Source organism: Manis pentadactyla, chromosome 3 (assembly GCF_030020395.1).
Source record: "Manis pentadactyla isolate mManPen7 chromosome 3, mManPen7.hap1, whole genome shotgun sequence".
Taxonomy (NCBI): Eukaryota; Metazoa; Chordata; class Mammalia; order Pholidota; family Manidae; genus Manis; species Manis pentadactyla.
In genome coordinates this window covers 220,998,581-221,016,457 of record NC_080021.1, presented here as the reverse complement: position 1 = coordinate 221,016,457, position 17,877 = coordinate 220,998,581, and the positions used below count along the sequence as shown (strand labels likewise).

Here is a 17,877-nt window from a genome sequence, read left to right as displayed (position 1 = left end):
GTAGGAGGCATGCAAAGGGTGGAAGCAGTATGGAGGTTCCCAGGAACTAGGGGTTCAGTGGCAATGGGGCCTCGAGCTGGGCCATTGTCAGCCTCCCTCCTTAGCTCTGAGGGGACTGGAAGGGACATAGAAGACCACTCCTCAAAGGCCATGTGAACAGCTTGCTCCCCAAAAGTCTTTTACCCTAGGTGGTGGCAGCAAAATGGCAACTTTCTAATGATTTCATTCTTTCTGTATCCATTAGCTAGCATTTTTCTCACACAAAGTTTTTCTCCACTTTTAGAAATATATCACTATGAGCTTGCAAGTTTTTAAAAAATCAACACGTGATCATACATTACTATCATCTTAAATTTTTTATTGTGATAAAATATACTTATCATTTAGCTGCTTGTAAGTGCACAGTCTATTGTCATCTTCCTGGAGCTCAGACTTCCCCAGATCCTGCCTGCAGGAGCCCCTCCACAGCGACTTCTGGGTCCTTTTGACTTGCCAGGCCTGAGTTCCGAGCACCCCTGACTTTGCGTGGCAGTCTGCAGGCCTGCCGTGTGCCTCCCTGCCCCCACCTAGACCCAGCCGCCTCCCCAAGGCGCTCGGACTCCCGTCCGGGCTCTGGGTGCTCGCTGCTCCCCGGCCCCCTCGCGGCAGAGCTGGGAAGTACCTGTACGGGCTCCTGTGGAGACGCCAGTGCCACCCTGCGCCCTTCACCTTCTGGCCCGACTGTGCGCCCCCAGAGCTGAGCCACTGATGTGTCCCTGGGAAGGGCCTCCAGGAGCTGCTCTGCAGTTGGCGGAGGCTTGGAGACACCCCTTGGCCCAGGGAGGTCACAGGCTAGGTTAAGGTTGGTGACCGTGAGTTTCTGGTCTCACTTCTTTAAATGTTTGTTGTGAAAGTATGGTAGGAAATTCAGGCTTCAGACGGGCAGAAAGCAGAAGCTGAGTGTGTTCCCACATGGCAGAGATGGTCCCTTTCCTCTTTTTCAGATACACACAAGCAGAGACGCAGACTGATGTGTGCTGATACATAGTTTTTCTCAGCTTGCTGGGGCTTCCCTCCCACTTGGTTGCTTTGCTGGGGCAGCAGGTGGCCATAACAATTGACCACAAACTGGGGCGCAGAACAACAGAAATGCTGTCGCAAGGGCTGGAAGTCCAGGGTCAGGGTGTGGGCAAGGCTGCTCCTTCGGAGGCTGCTGGCCGTCCTTGGTGTTCCTAGGCTGGCAGCAGTGCCACCAGGTCTCTGCGTCCGTTGTCTTGTGGTGCTCCTTCTCTGCATTCATGTGTGTCCCAACCTCCCCACTTCAAGAGGACCAGTCATATCAGGGTAGCCCATCCTGATAACCTCATTCCAACCTGATTATCTCCGTAAAGACTCCATCTCCAAGGAGGGTCACACTTTGAGGTGCCGGGAGCTAAGACTCCACAAATGCATTTGGGGGACACAACTCAGCCCAGCAGGGGACACAACTATCAGACTAGTCAGACCCCTCCCCAGGACTCCCTGCATTCAACCCAGGACCCCCACACGTGGGGGCTTGCTGCCCTGGGACACCGTTTCTGTGTTCCTGTGTGTTTACAAGGGTGCCTCTAGGCCAATGCCCAGGTGGGTGACCGTCTGGGGCTGCCGCTGTCTTACCAGTGCACACCATGCTTGCCCACAGCTTTCTTGAGGACAGGGTTACACAATTCTGTCCGTCGCAACCACGAGCCGTGTCTTGTCCTGGTTTGTTTCTTGAAACAAGTGTGAAGCGAAACAAACTCCCTATCCTGCGGTGTCTTGGATTTCCTTTTCCGTGGGCCACCTGCCATCTGTCCATTGCACCACTCTTCTTCTGGACGCAGACGGGTATTTTCATACACACAGAAGCACACAGGACATCTGGTGAATGCAGGAGGGGTGGCGGGGCCTAGACCTCCAGGGTGGTGGCCTGTGAGTGCCAGGCCAATCCCCACCATGCCGCCAAGGAGCAGCTGAGCTGCAGGCGTGTGGAGAGGACGCAGGTGGAGGGGAAGCCCAGGCCCCAGAAGGGAGCCCGTGCTGAACTCCACAGTATGTGGAGGTCAGGGCTTGGGGGTGGCCTGTGCCAGGAGCCCTGGTCCGTGTCGGGCAGGGAAGGCACCAGCGGATCCCGCGCTCAGCCACTGGGTGGCGCAGAGCTTCCGGGGGCCCCTCCGTGGGGCGGTCCCCCTGGCTGGGGAGGAGTCGCAGAGGCTCTGTGGGAGAACCCCACAGGGGCGGAGCAGGGTGTGGGCTCCAATCCAGCTGTGGGCAGGGCAAGGTGGTTGTTGCACACCTGTGGGGCCTCCAGCTTCCGGACGTCCCTGATGTTCTTCTAGCTGAGAGCAGAGCAGGCGGACCCCGACGTCAGGAAGTTGTGGCTTCTAAACCCCCTCCTGGTGCTTCCTTTTAAAGGTTCACAGAGGAAGAGACCCTCCCAGGGCGGGAGGAGCAGGGGTGGGGGTCGACTGCGCGAACCCCTGAGCCAGGACCCAGGCATGTCTGGCATGTGGGCCCCGCCCTGGGGGCTCTGCCTGCCAGGAGGGGGCGTCTCTCCCAAGTGGGTTCAACACTGCTGAAATGCCCTTGTAGGCAGATGGGGAATCTGAGGCTGGGACCCACTCCTCAGCGTTCTGGGCAGGGGGCCTTGACAGACAACAGGGTGTCCACTGCAGGGAGGGCTGGGGTGAAGGTGGGGGTGGTCCCGATCCAGAGCTGCCCCTCCGCAGGCTGGCGCCCTGCCCCCCTCTCCTGGCCTCCGCCACAGGCCCCTCCACGGGGCTCAGCTTGCACCTGGCGCTTGGTCTGCGGCGGGCCGGCTTCGCACACCCACGGCCGGTTCCCCCGCGTCACGCCCTCCCGCTCGGACAGCAGCCTGTCAGCCAGCCTAGGTGCCTCCGGGGGGCGGGCTCTGGGCCAGGGAGGGCGGGGCCGCCCAGAGCCTTAAAGAGCTCCCCGGGTCCGCCCCGTGCCCTGCCGCCGCGGCTCCCCACCATGGCCGAGACCGCGAAGCTCCAGCTGTTTGTTAAGGTGCCGGGCAGGACGGGCTGGGGTGGGCTTCAGAAGGGGTGCTCTGCAAGGCTCTGCTTTCCTGGGTAGGGTGCGGAGTGGGGCTCCACAGCGGTGTCTGCGCCACCCGCCCCGCGGCGGGCTCAGGGAGTTCCACGCAGGTGGAGGAGGACAAGGCGGCCGGTGGGTAGGGGTCCAGTGGGCTGTCTCCAAAGGGGTGGGGCGCTGACGCCAGACTTGGCTCCTGGACCCAGCTTAGCCCTCCTGGAGAAAAACCCCTCAGTGGGCAGGTGCCAGCCATGTAGCCGGCAGCCGAGGGCCAAGAGGAGCGCGGGCTCAACACTGCAGGAGAGGGCTGGGGAGGCCTCCCCATCAGTCGGGGCTCATTAACTGCGGATCGCTGGGTGGGGGTTGCCAGCCCTGGCCCCCTGCCCACCATTTGGGGCGTGGGGCACCCAGTTCGGCGGGGTGAATCACTCAGAAAACAGCTCACTCTGCCCACCCCACCCTTGTGACCAGCCTGTGGGGCTGGGAGCCCGAGGGCCTCGCCTCTGCCCAGGCTCTGAAGATAAGGGTTGAGGGGCCAGGTCCCAGAGCCGGGGCCCCACCCCCATGCTTCTGTGCCCTCACTCAGCGTCTAGGCTCCCAGCAGCTCAGCGCCTCTCCCCACCTCCCAGAGACCCAGTCAAGGGCCCTCACCGGCCACTTGTCCAGGCTATGCCAACAAACCCAGGGTCCTGGCGTCACTCCAGCCTCTTGGCAGTGGGAGGTGGGTCCCAGCCAGCCTGGTGGCAGGATTCTTGGGTCTGCCCCCCACTGACACCCCTCTACTCTACCCACCCTAGGCCAGCGAGGATGGCGAGAGCGTGGGGCACTGTCCTTCCTGTCAGCGGCTCTTCATGATCCTGCTCCTCAAGGGTGTGCCCTTCACGCTGACCACGGTGGACATCCGCAGGTGAGCCCCTTGCCCCAGGGAACCCCGGCCTGGCCGTTGCCCCCTCAGGCCCGCCAATATGCCCTGTCTCATGCCCACAGGTCCCCGGATGTGCTGAAGGACTTTGCTCCTGGCTCCCAGCTGCCCATCCTGCTCTACGATGGAGATGCCAAAACGGACACCCTACACATCGAGGAGTTTCTTGAGGAGACGCTGGGGCCCCCCGAGTGGGTGCCAGGGGTGCGGCGGGAGGGGCGAAGATGGGGCCCCCAAGGAGGGCACCCTCAGGACACAGACCGGGAAGGGCGCTGGGGGGCCCGGCGACAGCGCAAGGGCTTAACCCGAGTCGCCGGTCCCCCGCAGATTCCCCAGCCTGACACCCCGCTACAGGGAGTCCGCCATGGCAGGCAATGACGTTTTCCACAAGTTCTCTGCATTCATCAAGAACCCAGTGCCTGCGCAGGACGGTGGTGAGCAGCGTCGGGACGGGGGCCAGGGTGGGGCCAGTTGCGCCCCAGGACGGGCCCTCACTGCATCCCCCGCCTCCAGCCCTGTACCAGCTGCTGCTGCGCGCCCTCGCCAGGCTGGACAGCTACCTGCGCGCGCCCCTGGAGCACGAGCTGGCGCGGGAGCCGCAGTTGCGTGAGTCGCGCCGCCGCTTTCTGGACGGCGACCAGCTTACGCTGGCCGACTGCGGCCTGCTGCCCAAGCTGCACATCGTAGACGTGAGCGCGGGACGTGGGGCGCGGGGTGGGGAGGGGCGCAGCGCACCCTAGAGAAGGCCCTGATCGCGCCCGCGCCCCTCGCCGGCAGATGGTGTGTGCGCACTTCCGCCAGGCGCCCATCCCCGCGGAGCTGCGCGGCGTCCGCTGCTACCTGGACAACGCGCTGCAGGAGAAGGAGTTCAAATACACTTGTCCGCACAGCGCTGAGATCCTGGCGGCCTACCGGCCCGCCGTGCACCCCCGCTAGCGAGCTCGCCTCTGCCATCACCCCCGACCACTCGACGCAGCCCCATAAAGGCATCTCTGCCCCTGTGATCGTGTCCTGGCATCCGAGGGACCAGAAGGTCCGCGATTTCTGCTACCCCTAACCCCCCACCGTGGGGCTCTCAGCCCCAGATGATGGCCCAGAATGATGGGGCAGAGAGCCCGGTGGGCCGGGCGCGGTCGGTCTCAGGCCTCGTCAGCGATGGCTAGGACAGGATTGGGCTCCCAAACCAGTCAGGCCGGGGCGGGGCGACAAGATGGCCAAGGAGGGTGGGGAGCCCAGGCCAGCCTGGGCAACTCGCTCCGGGCCAGTGGGCGGGGCCGGCCCACGTTCCTCGGCGGGGCCCCGCCCTCTCCCTCAATATTTACTCGCATCTTGTAGGGTATGCCCGGCCTCGCCATGCCCGGTGGGGTCTGGGAGAGTGAGGTGTGCCCTGGTAGGGGTGGGAACAGAGTTCTAGCCTCGGGGAGCCGCTGGCTCTGCTATGCGCGGCGCTGTCAGCTCCTGGGCTGGCCAGGCAGGGACAGTTGAGCAGATCCGGAGAACCATGCATGGGTGGAGGGGGCTCCTCCACCACAAGGGGTGGAGACTGGCGCACCTGTTTACGGGCACGCATGCCCAGATGGCGGGCCCCATTACAGACTCCGGGAGATCCCTGATCCCTTTCTCCCAACCAGCTCCCAGGAGCCAGAGCCTAGCTATGACCTCTGCTAAGAAAACCATTTATTTTATGGGAAAGGGGCCCGAGGAGCGGGTTTGCTTCCCCCCAGAGGGAGGATGGGCAGGTGGAGGTTGTGGGATCCCGGGGGCTGTCCCTCCCCTCAGAGACTCTTGGCAGGGTCATACTTTTTGCACCTTCAGGGGTCATCAAAGTCAACACCAGCAGCTGGTTTCTTGCTAGGAGAGAAAAGAGTGTGACCTGTGCAGTGTGGAGGGTGGGGCAGCGGTCTAGGGCCAGAACCCGGGTACAGGATAGAGGAGTGGGGGTGTGGCTACCTCTTGAAGCCGGGGTTGATGAGGGACTCTCCGGGACATCGTCTCCTGACCCCAGGTCCAGGGCCACCTCTCTGAGGATCTGGGTCTGGGGGAAACAGGAGGCAAGGGGCACTCCTAAATCCACCAGGGTCCCAGAGCCACAGCCCTCTCTACATAGCTAGATCCTCTCTCTGGAGCTTGAGGCTTGTTCTGGGGAAACTGAGTCACAGAGGAAGAAGCACAGTCCCAACTCAAGTTATAAATGACAGGCCTTACCTGGTAAAAAGAGCTGAGGCCCCCCTGGCCAGGGACTCTTCCTGGGGCTGGCAGCTGTATCCTCCACAGCTGGGGAAGAAAGGAGAAGCATGAGTACAAGTATGGCAGGAGGACCTGGTGGGGGTTCACGTGGCACCCCCACTCTACCTGCCAGACGCTGCTCCAAGCTGCACACACGCTCTGCGAGGCCCAGGGTCAGGGCTTGCAACCTGGAGGCTGCCTCGGGGCCTGGTACCTTGGAGAGGTCAAAGTCCAGCACCTTAGGCCCCCCTGAAAGGGTCAGGGAAGCTCTGTCCTCCTGCAGGGTGAGAGTCACAGCTTGCTGCTTGCAGGCTGCCCTGGGAAAGGAGGAGAGCTGAGTGCTGGGGCCTGACCCACGCACTCTCCACCCTCCCCGCGTTCCTGCTCGGGGGCTCACCTGAACCGAAGGGTGATGTCCTCAGCTGCACTCAGGCCAAAACGGGCTTTCTACAGAGCACAGGACTGGTCACCGACTGCCCGAGACCCAAGAACCACTCGGGACGCCCCAAGCCTGCCCCACCCAGAGCCACCAGGGGCCTCAGGCCAATCTTTAGACTCCGGCTACAAAGCCAGGAGAAGGTGCCCACACCCTTCGGGGAATCCCAAACCGCCCCCTCCCGACCCGTTGGTGGTTGGTGCTGGGTGTGGGGTGCTGAGGGCTGCCAGGCCTGCCCAGGAGCCCCGGTACCCACGAGGGTGGCCAGGCTGTTCGGCGTGAAGCAGGTGCTCCAAAGCTCCGCGGCGTCAGTCACACTGCGGGGGAGGGCCTGTCAGGAGGGGCCGCCCGCGGAGCTGCCCGCGCCCCTGCCGCCCCGTGGGCCCCGCCACTCACTAGAGGTTGAAGCCGCCGCGGCCTCCGTCCCCACTTTCCTCCCCCTCGCAGTAGCACACGAAGTTCGGGGGCCCGGGGCCCGGCGGCAGCGTGCACAGCGGCGGCACCATGGCACCTAGGGAAGCGGAAGGCCAGGACCGGTGGGCGCGGCCGCGGTACTAGAGCGCCTGCGCGGGCGGGCGGCTTCCGGGGTGGGGGCAGGGCTAGCGCCAGGGGGCGGGGATCGGGGGTCAGGGCGGAGCCGAGCGGTGCCAACGGGGTCTGTGCGGGGCGAGGCTTAGGTCCCTGGCCTGACCTGGATGGGGTTGGGCCTGTGCGGGGCTGGCGGAGCCAGGCGGGCGGGGCTCAGCTACGGGGCAGGGTCTGCGCCGCTGGGGGCGGGGCTTAACCGCGGGGGGTGGGGGTTGGTTCCTGGGCGTGGGTGGAGGGCGGGGCTTAGTTATGGGCGGGGTCTGGGTCTCTGGGGCGGGACTTTACTGCGGGGCGTGCTCCCGGCCGCGGACCCAAAGCAAGGTCTCAGCCGGTGTGGGTCTCAGGCCTGGCCGGCGCGCCCGCGTGCATCCTGCAGGGCCTCAAGCCCCTGCGCGCGCCAGCCCTGACCGCGACCCGGCCCCGCTCCCAGGTCCCCTGGCCTCCACACCGTCTCATACCCTCCCAGAGATGTCACCTCCTCCTTAGATATAAACGCAAAGCTTCCTAACGCTGATCTGCAGCAAATCAAAGTATAAAAGTGAATAAAGTGTGGTAACCGGTGCAAAAGGCTTCTCACTCACCCTTCACCCCACAGCCATTACCTCTCGGGTGCCACCTATTTCCCTAGGCCTTGAGCACACCTTGACCAATAGACAGGCCTCTGCCCTTCTGGGGCTTGTGAGATCTAATGGGATGGACAAATGGACAAAGAACAAACAAAACATGCAACACTCAGGTAAAGCCCAGGAACATTTAAGCTGTGACCTGGCAGAAGGGGAAGATGGAGCGCACCAGGATGGGGGGTGGGGCAGGGAAGGGGCAGCCACTGCAGAGCCCCACGGTGGGCACAGACAGTTCTCTCAAGGTTTTGAAGCCAGAGTGACCACGTGGTGACCACCGGGGTGGGGGTCAGTGGGTTTGTAGGCTATGTGAACATATCCTACTATCCAAGTATGCCTGCAGCCAAGATTGCCTCGTCCCCCACTTTCTCCTGGTTCACACCCACAGTCTCCCCAAGGAGGCCTCAGGGCCTTTGCATGTGCCGCAGTTTTGCCTGGCATATGCTTCCTGCAGACTCACACACTTCTTTCAGGTCTACTCAGAAGTCAGCTTCCCAGTGAGGCCTTCCCCAGCCACTTCATATAAAATTCCAACATCTTCATATAAAACCCCCTACCCAACATTTCATGTAGTCTCTCCTGTTTTATCTGCTTGTTTTCCAGCCTTGTCACTATATAAGATCCATTCTTGCTTACTTGCTGCGGCGGCAGCCTCTAAGGTGGCTGCCGGCGGTGCCCATCTCCTGTGTTTGCACTGTGGTGTATCCCTCCCGGGCTGTGGGCTGGATGGCCTTGCTCCTTTGCCATGTGAACTCTGCTATGTGGCTGGGTGTCTGATGGAGATGTGTGGAGGCTGTGGTGTACACAAGACTCATCTAGAGGAGGGTGAGGTCTGGAGATGAGCATGTGGAGCCACCAGCGCCTAGGACTGCCTTAAACATTAGTCCCCTGGCATGGCACTCAGGGCGGTGTTTCTGGGTAGAATGTGGTAGGCTGCATGGCAAACCCTGAAGACATCAGGCCCTAACCCTGGACCTGTAAATGTCGTCTTGCCCAGAAAAGGGGTGTTTGCAGATGCTCTTCAATAAAGATCTTGAGATGGGGAGATTTTCCTGTATCATTCGAGTGGGCCCTGAATGCCTTCACAGTGTCCTTACAAGAGAGAGGTGGAGGAGATTCCACAAACGGCGGAGAGAGCAGTGTGGCTGTGGGGCAGAGACTGGAGCAAGGGGCGCCAAGCCCAGGATTGCCGGCAGCCCCCGGAAGACGGAAACGGCAGGAAGGATTCTCTCCGAGAGCTTCTGGAGGGAGCGTGGCCCTGCCCACATCGTGATTTCAGTCCAGGGAAACTGGTTTTGAACTTCTGGCCTCCAGAATTGTAAGAAAATTAATGTAGGTTTCAAACCACCCAGTTTATGAATTTGTCACAGTAGTCATAGGAAACTAATACAAGACCCCAAACCGAAAATATGTTCCAAAACAAAAAAACTGTATATCTAATTTTCTTTGAAGTACACAAATACCTAGAAAATGTAACCTGTCCACCAGTCTTCAGCTCACCTATGCTCTCTGTATGGAGCAATCTTATTGAATGTGGGATGTGGGTACATGTTGATATCTGGGTGCAAGGAGGGATGTGGGACCTCAAACGCAGGGAAGGGAAGGGCCTGAGAAGGTTGCCAGGCTGCCTGGGCACCACCTAGGTGTGTGTGGGGTGGGGTGGGGTGGAGTGGGCAAAGGGCCAACTCTGGCCCCAGGGCATGGAGCACAGCATGCCGACTGGTATGGAGAAGCAGAGGGCACAGAGAAGGGGATCCTGAGAGGCTGAAGGGAGCCAGGGCTTGGTGTCCCAGGGTCTATGGAAGGACCACTCAGGGTGGCATCTGAGCAAAAGATTTCAGAGGAGTGGGCAAGTGAGCCAAGCTGGGCAGAGATTGTCTAGGCAGTGCCAACGTGTGCAAGGGCCTTGAGGCAGGCATGGGGTTGGCGTGTTCAAGGGACACGAGGAGGTTAGCAAGGCTGGAGGAAAGGGGCATTCAGTGGTGGGGCCAGAGCAGGTCAGGTCAGGGAGTCCTTGTGGCCACCTAAGGACTTGGGCCTTCACCCTCAGTGAACAGAGGACGGTCTGAGCAGGTCGACTTGGCACAGGAGGGGTGGGGGGTCCGTGGAGAACCGGCTGAGGCTGCCCCCATGTGGCCCGAGCTAGGTGGTTCAGGATAAGATGGGCCCTGGGCTGCTGTGTGGCTCGTCCGTTTCCATGAGACCAAGGAAGGCGACCTGCCTCTTCTCCTCACTCCAGATCTTTCCCAGGGGACCTGAGAGGTGACAGTGCAGCAAGACGGGGGGCCAGAGCCCAGTGGGGGCCAAGAGCTGGTGGTGAGGCTTCCACTGTGTGTCCATGAGACGAACCTCCCCACTTTTCCACCGTAAGTCTCCACACTGGCACCTTCTGCCCCTTCTTCTCTTGGAAGCGAAGTGACAACCAATAGGTCAATCGATTGACTGACAATTGATGTATCCTGGAGCTCAAACAGTGTCTCAGCAGATGCCTCTCTGAGGTGAGCCGACGGCACCTTGCTCAAGCGTGGGGAGAAAGGGTGTGAGGGTGGGCTCCCAGGTGTCGGGGGGCTGCCCTCTGGGCCTTCCCACATGCTGCTCCCCGCTACACCCAGGGTGGGGACCACGGATGGGGCAGGTCCTTGCCTGTGGGGCCCACAGCTGGGCCAGAGGCTGGCACGGAGGCTGGGGCTGCAGAGGCAGCGGGTGGGTGCTCGGGTGGTGGGTGTGGGTGTGGAGGGGCTGTCTGGAGCCCCTGGGGGGTGGGGGCTTTTATCCCTGTGACTGCCCAGCTCAGAAGGGCCCCAACTGAAGGAAGCAAGTCTAGTGGGCCCGGGCTGTGCTTGTGACAGAAGATGTCCAACCACCCGAGAGCAGAAAAAATAGTGTGACGAGCTGTCTCCCAGTGGAGCAGTCATCAACATTCTGACACATTTACATCTGGTGTTACTTTTTTTCTGAACTATTTACATGACAGATTTGTGTTATTTTACTTTCAAATTCTTCAGGACGTTTTTTTAGAGAGCAGCGACATCATCCTTTGGGAACACAATGGCAGGACGCGGCGGGGACCCCCATTCCCTCCTCTCCCTCCGCTGGGTGGGGGGGTGCCTGGCTTAGTGTGTCCCTGGGCACTCTGGGGGCAGGGCTTGGCGGAGACTGGGGGACGGAGGGGCACCCGGGGCGGAGCCGGCGATACCCTCCAGGCTGCAGCTCGGACAGACCTCAAAGGCCCACCAGCCCATGCAGCTGGGCGAGCTCTGGGGGTCCAGGCTGCAGAGGGAGGGCGACACCCCCAGTCCCTGGCCAGGGGCCCAGGGGGCCCAGGGCAGCCCCTGCGACACCTTCCTCCATCTGGCCGGGCCTGCCTCCCTCCAGGCACAACCTCAGCCTCTCCTGGCACATGCCTGCCCAGGCAGGGAGCAGGGCCCACCTCGCATGCCTCGGACCCCACCTGCACTGTCCCCCTCTGAGTCCCGGGCTTTAGGGGATGGGGGGGCCCTCTCCCCAGGAGCCTGGCCCCTCTGCCCCTTCCCCTCCACCCCCACGTGTGCCCCCTGCTCGCTCTCTCTGGACAAGAAGAGCACAGCCCTTGGCTTTGGGAGCTTGTTTATTGTGCTGGGGATGCGGCGGGGTGGGGAGAACAGGGTGTTCTTTGGGGAGGGCTGGGTGCTGCAGCAGCAAGCCACACGGCCCCCTGCTGCACTCCTGGGCTGGATGCCTCTCTGCAAACAAGGGGCAGGCATAGGAGGCGGGCAGCACCCCCCACCCTCCCTGAGCCCAGCCCCTCCCCCCACCCCCCGCCTGACCCCCTCCTTCCCCAGGCAGAGGACCCCACAGTGAAGACTTCTGGCCAGAAGGGGTCTCCACGGGCGGGCAGGGTGCCGGGCACCGCACCGCATGCCCGGAGGGGGTCCAGGCCAGCCCCCGGTGCTCACCTAGGAGAAGGCGCCGGCGCACTGGTCTGTGGGAGAGAGTGGAGCCTGAGGAACGACGTGGTGCACCCCCCCCCAACATGGACCCTTGGCCCTGCCCTGCCTTCGTGTCCCCCCTGAGGGACCGGGGTTGCCGCTGAGTCTGCGGTCAGTGGACTGAGCCCTGGGGCCGGGTCCTCCCCTCCTGCGTGTGTGGTCTCCCTGTTCCTGCAGCCCTGAGCTGGGGTGGGGGCAGCGCTCACCCGACTTGGGCAGCAGGGCGCCCTGGCTGGGGTTCAGGCCAACTTGAGGTGCCAGCTGCTGCATCTTCTGGGCGCCTTCGGGAAACAGCTCTGGGGCCCGGGCTGAGGGCAGGGGGTCAGTGAGTGGCGGGGGCTTCCGGGGAGGGAGGGGCAGGGAGGCCCTGGACACCTTCCGCCAGACCCAGGGGTCCCAAGGAGACACTGGATCCGGTGGTCCCACCGGCCCTGGGGTCCAAACTTGCTGGAATGTGCGCACAGGCTGCACCCCAGGCACTCAGAGGACAGGCCCGCGCCTGGGACCAGGAGCGCTCCCCACCGTAGAGATGAAGCCAGACATTCCTGTCGTCCCCCTTCTGCGTCTCGAAGTACAACACAGCGAAGTGCTTGTAGTCGGTGGACACCACCCGGATGTCAGTCTGGGCCATGGCTGTGGGGCAGAGCCGGCTCAGCCCCGGATGCCCCCAGACACCAGGCTGGCAGCCTGGACAGCCCCGGGGCCTCCCAGCTCACTGCACGATGCTGCCCTCCGTCCTTCCCACCGCGGTCGCCTCACCCGTGTTGCTGAACTGCCCGTCTACTGCGCCCTTGGTGAAGGTCATGTCCATCTTCTGGCACCCACCATCGGGCCTGGGCAGGAGGGGCCACAGCACCCTGAGCTGTGGCCTTCCCCCACCCCAGCCGCCCACATCCCCTTATCTCCTCTGAGGACACAGGGGCATCATGATTACCTTACAGGTGAGGAAACGCGTGGGGTGGGGTGGGGACTGGGGTTTTAAGTACCTGGTCAGGGGCACACAGCCAGGGGATGTGGGGTCTCCCCTTCGGACTCACAGACACAGGACGCTGCTCCTTATGCCCAGGCTGCAGGACGAGGCATCTCTGCAGACTGGGCCCCTCTGGGGAGCAGGGGAGCTGCTGCTGTTTTAGGGACCCCTGCAGCCCGGCACCACGGGGCCGGGGTCTGCCTTCCCAAACTCAGGGACACCTCTGGTTCCCTATGGCTCACATCTGGCCTCACACTAGCCAGGCTCATGGCCCAGTCTGAGGTGGGGCTTGTGGGGTCACTTACGTGGAATACCCAAACTTGAGGGCCAGGTCGCCATTGGCCAAGGGGGTCACCAAGACCACGGGCGTCTTCATGTTGTCCCTGGAGTCCAGGAAGCCTTGGTCGTCTGACACCATCCCAACCACATACCAGGTGCCCTGGAACTATAGGGAAGGGGCAGAGAAAGCTGGTCCTGACCCAGTATGGGGGTGAGAGCAGCTGCAGTCTGTCCCAATTTGAGGCCCAGGGGAGTGGTGGTGGGCACAGCCCAGAGATTGGGCGGAAGGGTCTGCTGTCTGCAGCGCACCCCAGCCCCAGTCGGATCGGGCAGGTGGATGGGGCTCTCCCCTCATCCCCAACGTGGGAGCGAAGCTTGGACCACACAGGGTGTGGGCAGGGCTGGGCTTCCTGGCCCCATGGACCCTGCTAGGGGCAAGGCCCGGAGAGGCTGTCACAGGGAGGAAGGGATGGGTCCGGCTCGGGCCGCGTGGGCACACCTGGCCGGCATCGAAGTTGGCCTGGATGGGGACTTCGGCCTGGCCTGGAGACACCGCGAGCAGGGCAAGGACTGAGCCGACCAGCAGAGTCCGCAGCATCGTGGACAGTGGCTCTTGGCTGAAGAGCTGGGGTGGCCTCTGCTGCTCTGCCTTTATGCCCCTGAGATGCCCTGGGGCGGCCGGCCTGCCAGCCTGGGATTGAGCAGCTCCGATGATCGTATTGCACCCTCCAGCTCCCTGGCCTGGCGGCCTCCACCTCGCCACCCTCTGCTGCTTCCTCCTTGGGTGGAGGGGGCCGGATGCCTCACAGCGGGGGGAGGAGTCGTCTGGCAGGCCCTCAGGGGTGTGGGTCCCCAGGCGCCTTCTGCCGGGAAGCCCTCCCAGAGGCTCACACTCACCTCTGAGCCTCACAATCTTGGTGCCTCTGCAGGATATGGCTGAGGTCTGCCTGGGTAGCGGCCTGGCAGGCAGGCTGAAGAGGTGCTGTGCATTCTGAGTGGGGGGCCCAGGGCAGGGGCCTAAAATGGCCACCCCAGCAGGGAATCTGGGGGACAGCAGGAGGCAAGGGGCAGGGCTGCACAGGGAGAGTTCTCCAGGGCTCTGGGTGCGCTTTGGAGCCAGGAGCCTGGCAAACGGGCAGGGCTGTGTGCTCTTGAGGCGCAGGCCAGAAGCCTGGGGACTGGGGGTGCTCAGGTAGCCAGAGAGAGGGTGTGAGAGTGGCCGTCTGTCCTGGTCTGTGGGGCGTGGACTCACCAGCTATTTCCCTCTTTATCCCCTGAAGCCCCCACGTCTGCCCAGGCTCTGTGCACTAAACCCGCACCTTCAATACCCCATCACATGCAAGGCTGCCCTGGCCTCGGGCCTCTCCTGGCTGGGGGTAGAGGAGGGGCCATGGGCACCTGCCTAGGGATTAGGATCTAATCGGGCTGCAGCCCAGATCTTTGGCCACAGCTGCAGCCTGAGAGGGTGTGGGTGGAGGTGCTCCAGTGAGGTGGGCAGGTGGGGGCCAGTGATGGCACTGACCATGCCCACCTGCCCCACCCCACCAGGAGCAAGCACTAGCCGGCTTTGCCCACCCCTTGGAGACATCTTGCAGAGCCAGCCTCCCAGATTTTAGTCGGGAGGGGAGACTGAGGCTCAAAGTGGGTGGGAGGCGGTCAGGTCCCCAGGGAGCTGGCTGGAGCCAGGCCCAGGGCCCAGGATCGAGAGGCAGGAGGCAGGCTGCTGACTTGCTTGTGTTTATTGCCAGAGGCAGGATAGAGGGGCAGAGGGGGGCAGGGGGAGCCAGGACTGGGGTCCCAGGGGTCTTGGAGGAGAGAGCCGAGCAGGGCAGGTGGCCAGGTCCTGAGGGCTGGGGTCACCTGGCTGAGAGAGCAGGACCTGTAGGTGGGGCCCCCAGACTCATTCCAGCTCCAGCCGCATCTCTCATTCCCTGATGTCCCTCGAAAGGGAACAGAACCCCCTGTTCCTCCCCCTCACCTCCCACCTTGGCCCTGTCCCAGCCTCCGGCTCCTTCTACTGTCCCCACCTTGCTGGACCCCAGTGGAGCCCCTCCCCCTGGGACCATCCTTGTCTGGTGGGTGGGTGTTGAGTGAATAACTGAGTGAACAAATGAATGAGGGGGGCTGCTGGGGGAAACCCCCACTCACCTATTTGTGCTCCTCCAAGCACTTATCTGCCGAGAGAGAGGCCCAGGGGTGGTCAGTGCCCCAGGCTGGGGCCACCTGCCCCCTGGGCTGCCTGCCCTCTCCCTGCAGCTCTGGAGAGCTGATTGGGGTTGACCCCCAAAGCTGCCGACTCCACCACACTCCATCACTCCCCGTCCCCCAAGCCCTGCTCCTCCCAACACAGAGGCGTCCTGCCCTCACCTGGGCCCCCAGCAGGCTGCCTGCCCATAGGCCATGGCATCGCGTTCCCACAAGCCCGTGCACCCCATGGGCACGCACACCCCACAGGCTCGTTTCTAGTGCCTGCCCCATCATGCCGGGGCTCCTGTGTCCCGGCAGCTGACCCAGGGCCTGGCACACGGTGGGTGCTTGGGAGACCCAGGGTGGGGGTTTTCTGGAGGAGTATCCACCCCTGCCCACCCAGGGGCTGAAGGCCAAAGCCACAGGGTGAGGACTGACAGCCCCACTCTGGGGTGCATGCCAGTCAGTGGGCGGTCTGGCCGGATGAACCCCGCCTCTCAGGCTCCCCTGAATCGGGAAGCTGTCTGCCTCTAATCTGACTGTAATCCCCACCCATCAGATTAGTGGCCGCCCTCACCGGTTTTGGGGAGGAAGACAATGGTGTCCTCTGTGAAGCCCTGGGCCTTGGTGAAGTTGGCGAATTTCTCCTTTACCTCAGCCCTAGGGGTCTGGGTACGGCCTGGGCAGGAAAGAGAAGCCTGGCCTCAGTGTAGGAGGGCTCTGCTCTGCCCCCACCTGAGGCCTGGTGAGCCCCTCGAGAGGCCGCTGGCAGGGTGGGGTGCGTACTGTAGAGCGTGGCCATGCGGAAGTCCTGGCCGTGGCCCTTGGTGCCCTCCGTGTAGAGCAGCGCGTACTCCACGTAGTCCGTCCCCACCACAGACACGTTCTGGGTGCCGCCCCAGTCTGGCAAGCCACAAGGTGACCCCAGTCAGGGACCTGCCCCCAAAGCTCCAGCCCACCTCCACTCGGGAAGGGTGCCTCTGAGTTCCCCGTCTGTTTGGCTGTCTTCTGCGCCCCCCCCTCTCTGGGGAAAGCGGCCGGCCTCCTGCTTCCTGCCCACACAGCCCTTGGACCCTGAGGGGCCCAGTGTCCCCCAGACCAGAAGCCCCGGGGGCCGGTAAGCACAAGCCCTCAGCTGGAATCGGGAAGAGAGAAGGTTTCCCCGCGGGGAAGCCGTGCGGGACAGCGAGGAGGCCTGGGGCTGGGGCGGGGACAGCGAGCTGCGCCCCCCGGCCAGTGGCGATGAGGCAGGAAATGCCATCCAGTGATGGGGGGCTGGCAGGCGGGGCCCGAAGAGGGTTCCTGGGCCCTGCACGTGAGCCTGGGGCAGATGCAGACCAGGCCCCGGGCTTGCTGACGGAGGTGGGGCGGCCATCACGCCCCCCCCCGCCCCGCGGACCGCTGTGACCCGGTGTCCACCCAGGGCTGGGCCCAGGGCTCCCGGGAGGGGGGCCCGCTCACGGGGGCTGGTGTAGCTGTAGCAGCCTGGGGGGCCTGCAGGCAGCAGCAGCAGGGTCCTGGTCTCACAGTGGTCCTTCCTGCGGGCAGGTCACCACTGGGGTCAAGGGTCAGGCCCGGGGCTGCCCTGGCCCTCGGCCTTGGGCGGTGAGCCCCCGGACCCCAGGAGCCGCCCCGCCTGCCCACCTGAGGAAGGTGGAGGTGAGGTTGAGGCCACCGCCCTCGCGCGGGGCCACCACGGATGAGCACGTGGACAGCGCGTCCTTCTTCTCCCGGAACCAGTTGGAGTTGGAGGCGAGGCCGGCGGTGAACCAGCGCCCCAGGAACTGCGACGAACGGCCCCCGCCCCAGTCGGACCCTCCCGGGCAGCGGGCTGGCCGCCCCCTCCCGGGCAGGCCCCCCGGTCCCTCCGCCGCGCGCTCCGAGAGGCGACCGTGCTCGGGTGGCGGGGGCGCGCAGGGGGCCCCGGGGCCGCTGTGCCCGGGACGTGCCGCCCTGCGCCCTGGGCTGCAGAGTCGCCGGGTCCCGGGCGGAGGCGGTGGGGCCTCCGCCTCCGCCTCCGCCCTTCCCCCACAGCCTCCTGCCGTCCTGGGCTCAGCGACTCTTCCCAGGGGACACCTGGCCCGGAGATCTCCCCCTCCCCTGGCGGGGCTCTGTCTGGCTTTGGGGGCCGGGCGGGGGAGCTCCTCACCTTGTCCTGTTGGAAGTTGGGCTGCAGGGAGACGTGGGCCCGGGCCCGGGTCCGCAGGCCCCCCAGGACTCCCAGCAGGGCCAGCCCCACCCACAGTGTTTGTGGAGCAGCCATCCTCCCCGTGCCGACAGGAGTCCGGACTCTGTGCAAGCAGGGCAGGCAGTGGGAGGCAGGCAGGCAGGAGGAGCAGGGGCCGTTGGGGAGACCCCTATTTATGGGCCTGGCTTGGCCTCTGCCCAGGGCCCAGGGACAGCCCACGGGAGCTCGTGATGCTGGGTCCAGCTGCAGCCTCGCCCCCCGCAGGGCTGCTTGTGCAAGAGGCTCCGACCAGCACAGGCCTGGCCCTGCCCCCCCGGGGTTTGGAGAGGGTAGGGGGCAGGCAGAGACACCTGCACGGCCAGCCCCCTCTCAGGTCCCAGAGACCCACCCTGCCAGCCTGGATGGGGGCAGGGGCATGTGCCTTGGCGATGGGCTGCCT

General features: G+C 63.8%; 4 protein-coding genes across 10 annotated transcripts; 1 reads left to right on the top strand and 3 right to left on the bottom strand.

The window, feature by feature from the left end:
- Positions 1-2,918: 2,918 nt before the first annotated feature.
- On the top strand, positions 2,919-4,978 carry CLIC3 (chloride intracellular channel 3). The gene is made up of 6 exons (XM_036901626.2): positions 2,919-3,027; positions 3,852-3,961; positions 4,042-4,167; positions 4,304-4,410; positions 4,490-4,665; positions 4,754-4,978. Exons 1-6 carry the CDS (start codon positions 2,992-2,994, stop codon positions 4,910-4,912), a joined length of 714 nt encoding a protein of 237 aa, XP_036757521.2. The 5' UTR covers positions 2,919-2,991; the 3' UTR covers positions 4,913-4,978.
- A 658-nt stretch (positions 4,979-5,636) lies between these two features.
- Positions 5,637-7,386, bottom strand: PAXX (PAXX non-homologous end joining factor). Of its 6 annotated transcripts, XM_036901628.2 has the most exons (7): positions 7,035-7,193; positions 6,895-6,955; positions 6,600-6,649; positions 6,329-6,519; positions 6,182-6,250; positions 5,927-6,011; positions 5,637-5,827 (listed from the first exon to the last, which is right to left on the bottom strand). In XM_036901628.2, exons 1-7 carry the CDS (start codon positions 7,142-7,144, stop codon positions 5,788-5,790), a joined length of 606 nt encoding a protein of 201 aa, XP_036757523.2. In that variant the 5' UTR covers positions 7,145-7,193; the 3' UTR covers positions 5,637-5,787. The 6 variants fall into 6 exon arrangements, with proteins under 6 accessions (XP_036757523.2, XP_036757522.2, XP_057355256.1 ...); XM_036901627.2 differs by having other exon boundaries at positions 6,182-6,519; XM_057499273.1 differs by lacking the exon at positions 6,600-6,649 and having other exon boundaries at positions 6,329-6,479.
- Positions 7,387-11,435: 4,049 nt separating this feature from the next.
- Positions 11,436-14,106, bottom strand: LCNL1 (lipocalin like 1). The gene is made up of 7 exons (XM_036901620.2): positions 13,563-14,106; positions 13,090-13,229; positions 12,574-12,647; positions 12,337-12,447; positions 12,021-12,122; positions 11,782-11,807; positions 11,436-11,568 (listed from the first exon to the last, which is right to left on the bottom strand). Exons 1-6 carry the CDS (start codon positions 13,659-13,661, stop codon positions 11,782-11,784), a joined length of 552 nt encoding a protein of 183 aa, XP_036757515.1. The 5' UTR covers positions 13,662-14,106; the 3' UTR covers positions 11,436-11,568.
- Positions 14,107-14,784: 678 nt separating this feature from the next.
- On the bottom strand, positions 14,785-17,604 carry PTGDS (prostaglandin D2 synthase). Of its 2 annotated transcripts, none has more exons than XM_036901624.2 (7): positions 17,400-17,604; positions 16,895-17,034; positions 16,712-16,788; positions 16,037-16,153; positions 15,828-15,929; positions 15,212-15,237; positions 14,785-14,942 (listed from the first exon to the last, which is right to left on the bottom strand). In XM_036901624.2, exons 1-6 carry the CDS (start codon positions 17,511-17,513, stop codon positions 15,212-15,214), a joined length of 576 nt encoding a protein of 191 aa, XP_036757519.2. In that variant the 5' UTR covers positions 17,514-17,604; the 3' UTR covers positions 14,785-14,942. The 2 variants fall into 2 exon arrangements, with proteins under 2 accessions (XP_036757519.2, XP_036757518.2); XM_036901623.2 differs by having other exon boundaries at positions 14,785-14,927; positions 17,400-17,603.
- Between the last annotated feature and the right edge of the window lie 273 nt (positions 17,605-17,877).

Coding starts and splice junctions, on each gene's coding strand:
- CLIC3 (XM_036901626.2), top strand. CDS start 2,992: ATGGCCGAGACCGCGAAGCTCCAGCTGTTTGTTAAG. Junction 4,168..4,303: donor GAGACGCTGGGGCCCCCCGA/GTGGGTGCCAGG, acceptor GGTCCCCCGCAG/ATTCCCCAGCCTGACACCCC. Junction 4,666..4,753: donor CCAAGCTGCACATCGTAGAC/GTGAGCGCGGGA, acceptor CCTCGCCGGCAG/ATGGTGTGTGCGCACTTCCG.
- PTGDS (XM_036901624.2), bottom strand. CDS start 17,513: ATGGCTGCTCCACAAACACTGTGGGTGGGGCTGGCCCTGCTGGGAGTC. Junction 15,930..16,036: donor CCGCATGGCCACGCTCTACA/GTACGCACCCCA, acceptor TTTCCTGCCCAG/GCCGTACCCAGACCCCTAGG. Junction 15,238..15,827: donor TGTCTTCCTCCCCAAAACCG/GTGAGGGCGGCC, acceptor CTCTCTCGGCAG/ATAAGTGCTTGGAGGAGCAC.
- LCNL1 (XM_036901620.2), bottom strand. CDS start 13,661: ATGCTGCGGACTCTGCTGGTCGGCTCAGTCCTTGCCCTGCTCGCGGTG. Junction 12,648..13,089: donor CTCAAGTTTGGGTATTCCAC/GTAAGTGACCCC, acceptor CCTCCTGCCCAG/GCCCGATGGTGGGTGCCAGA. Junction 12,123..12,336: donor TGTCTGGCTTCATCTCTACG/GTGGGGAGCGCT, acceptor CCCTGCCCTCAG/CCCGGGCCCCAGAGCTGTTT.
- PAXX (XM_036901627.2), bottom strand. CDS start 7,144: ATGGTGCCGCCGCTGTGCACGCTGCCGCCGGGCCCCGGGCCCCCGAAC. Junction 6,650..6,894: donor CGAACAGCCTGGCCACCCTC/GTGGGTACCGGG, acceptor TGTGCTCTGTAG/AAAGCCCGTTTTGGCCTGAG. Junction 5,828..5,926: donor ATCAACCCCGGCTTCAAGAG/GTAGCCACACCC, acceptor TTTCTCTCCTAG/CAAGAAACCAGCTGCTGGTG.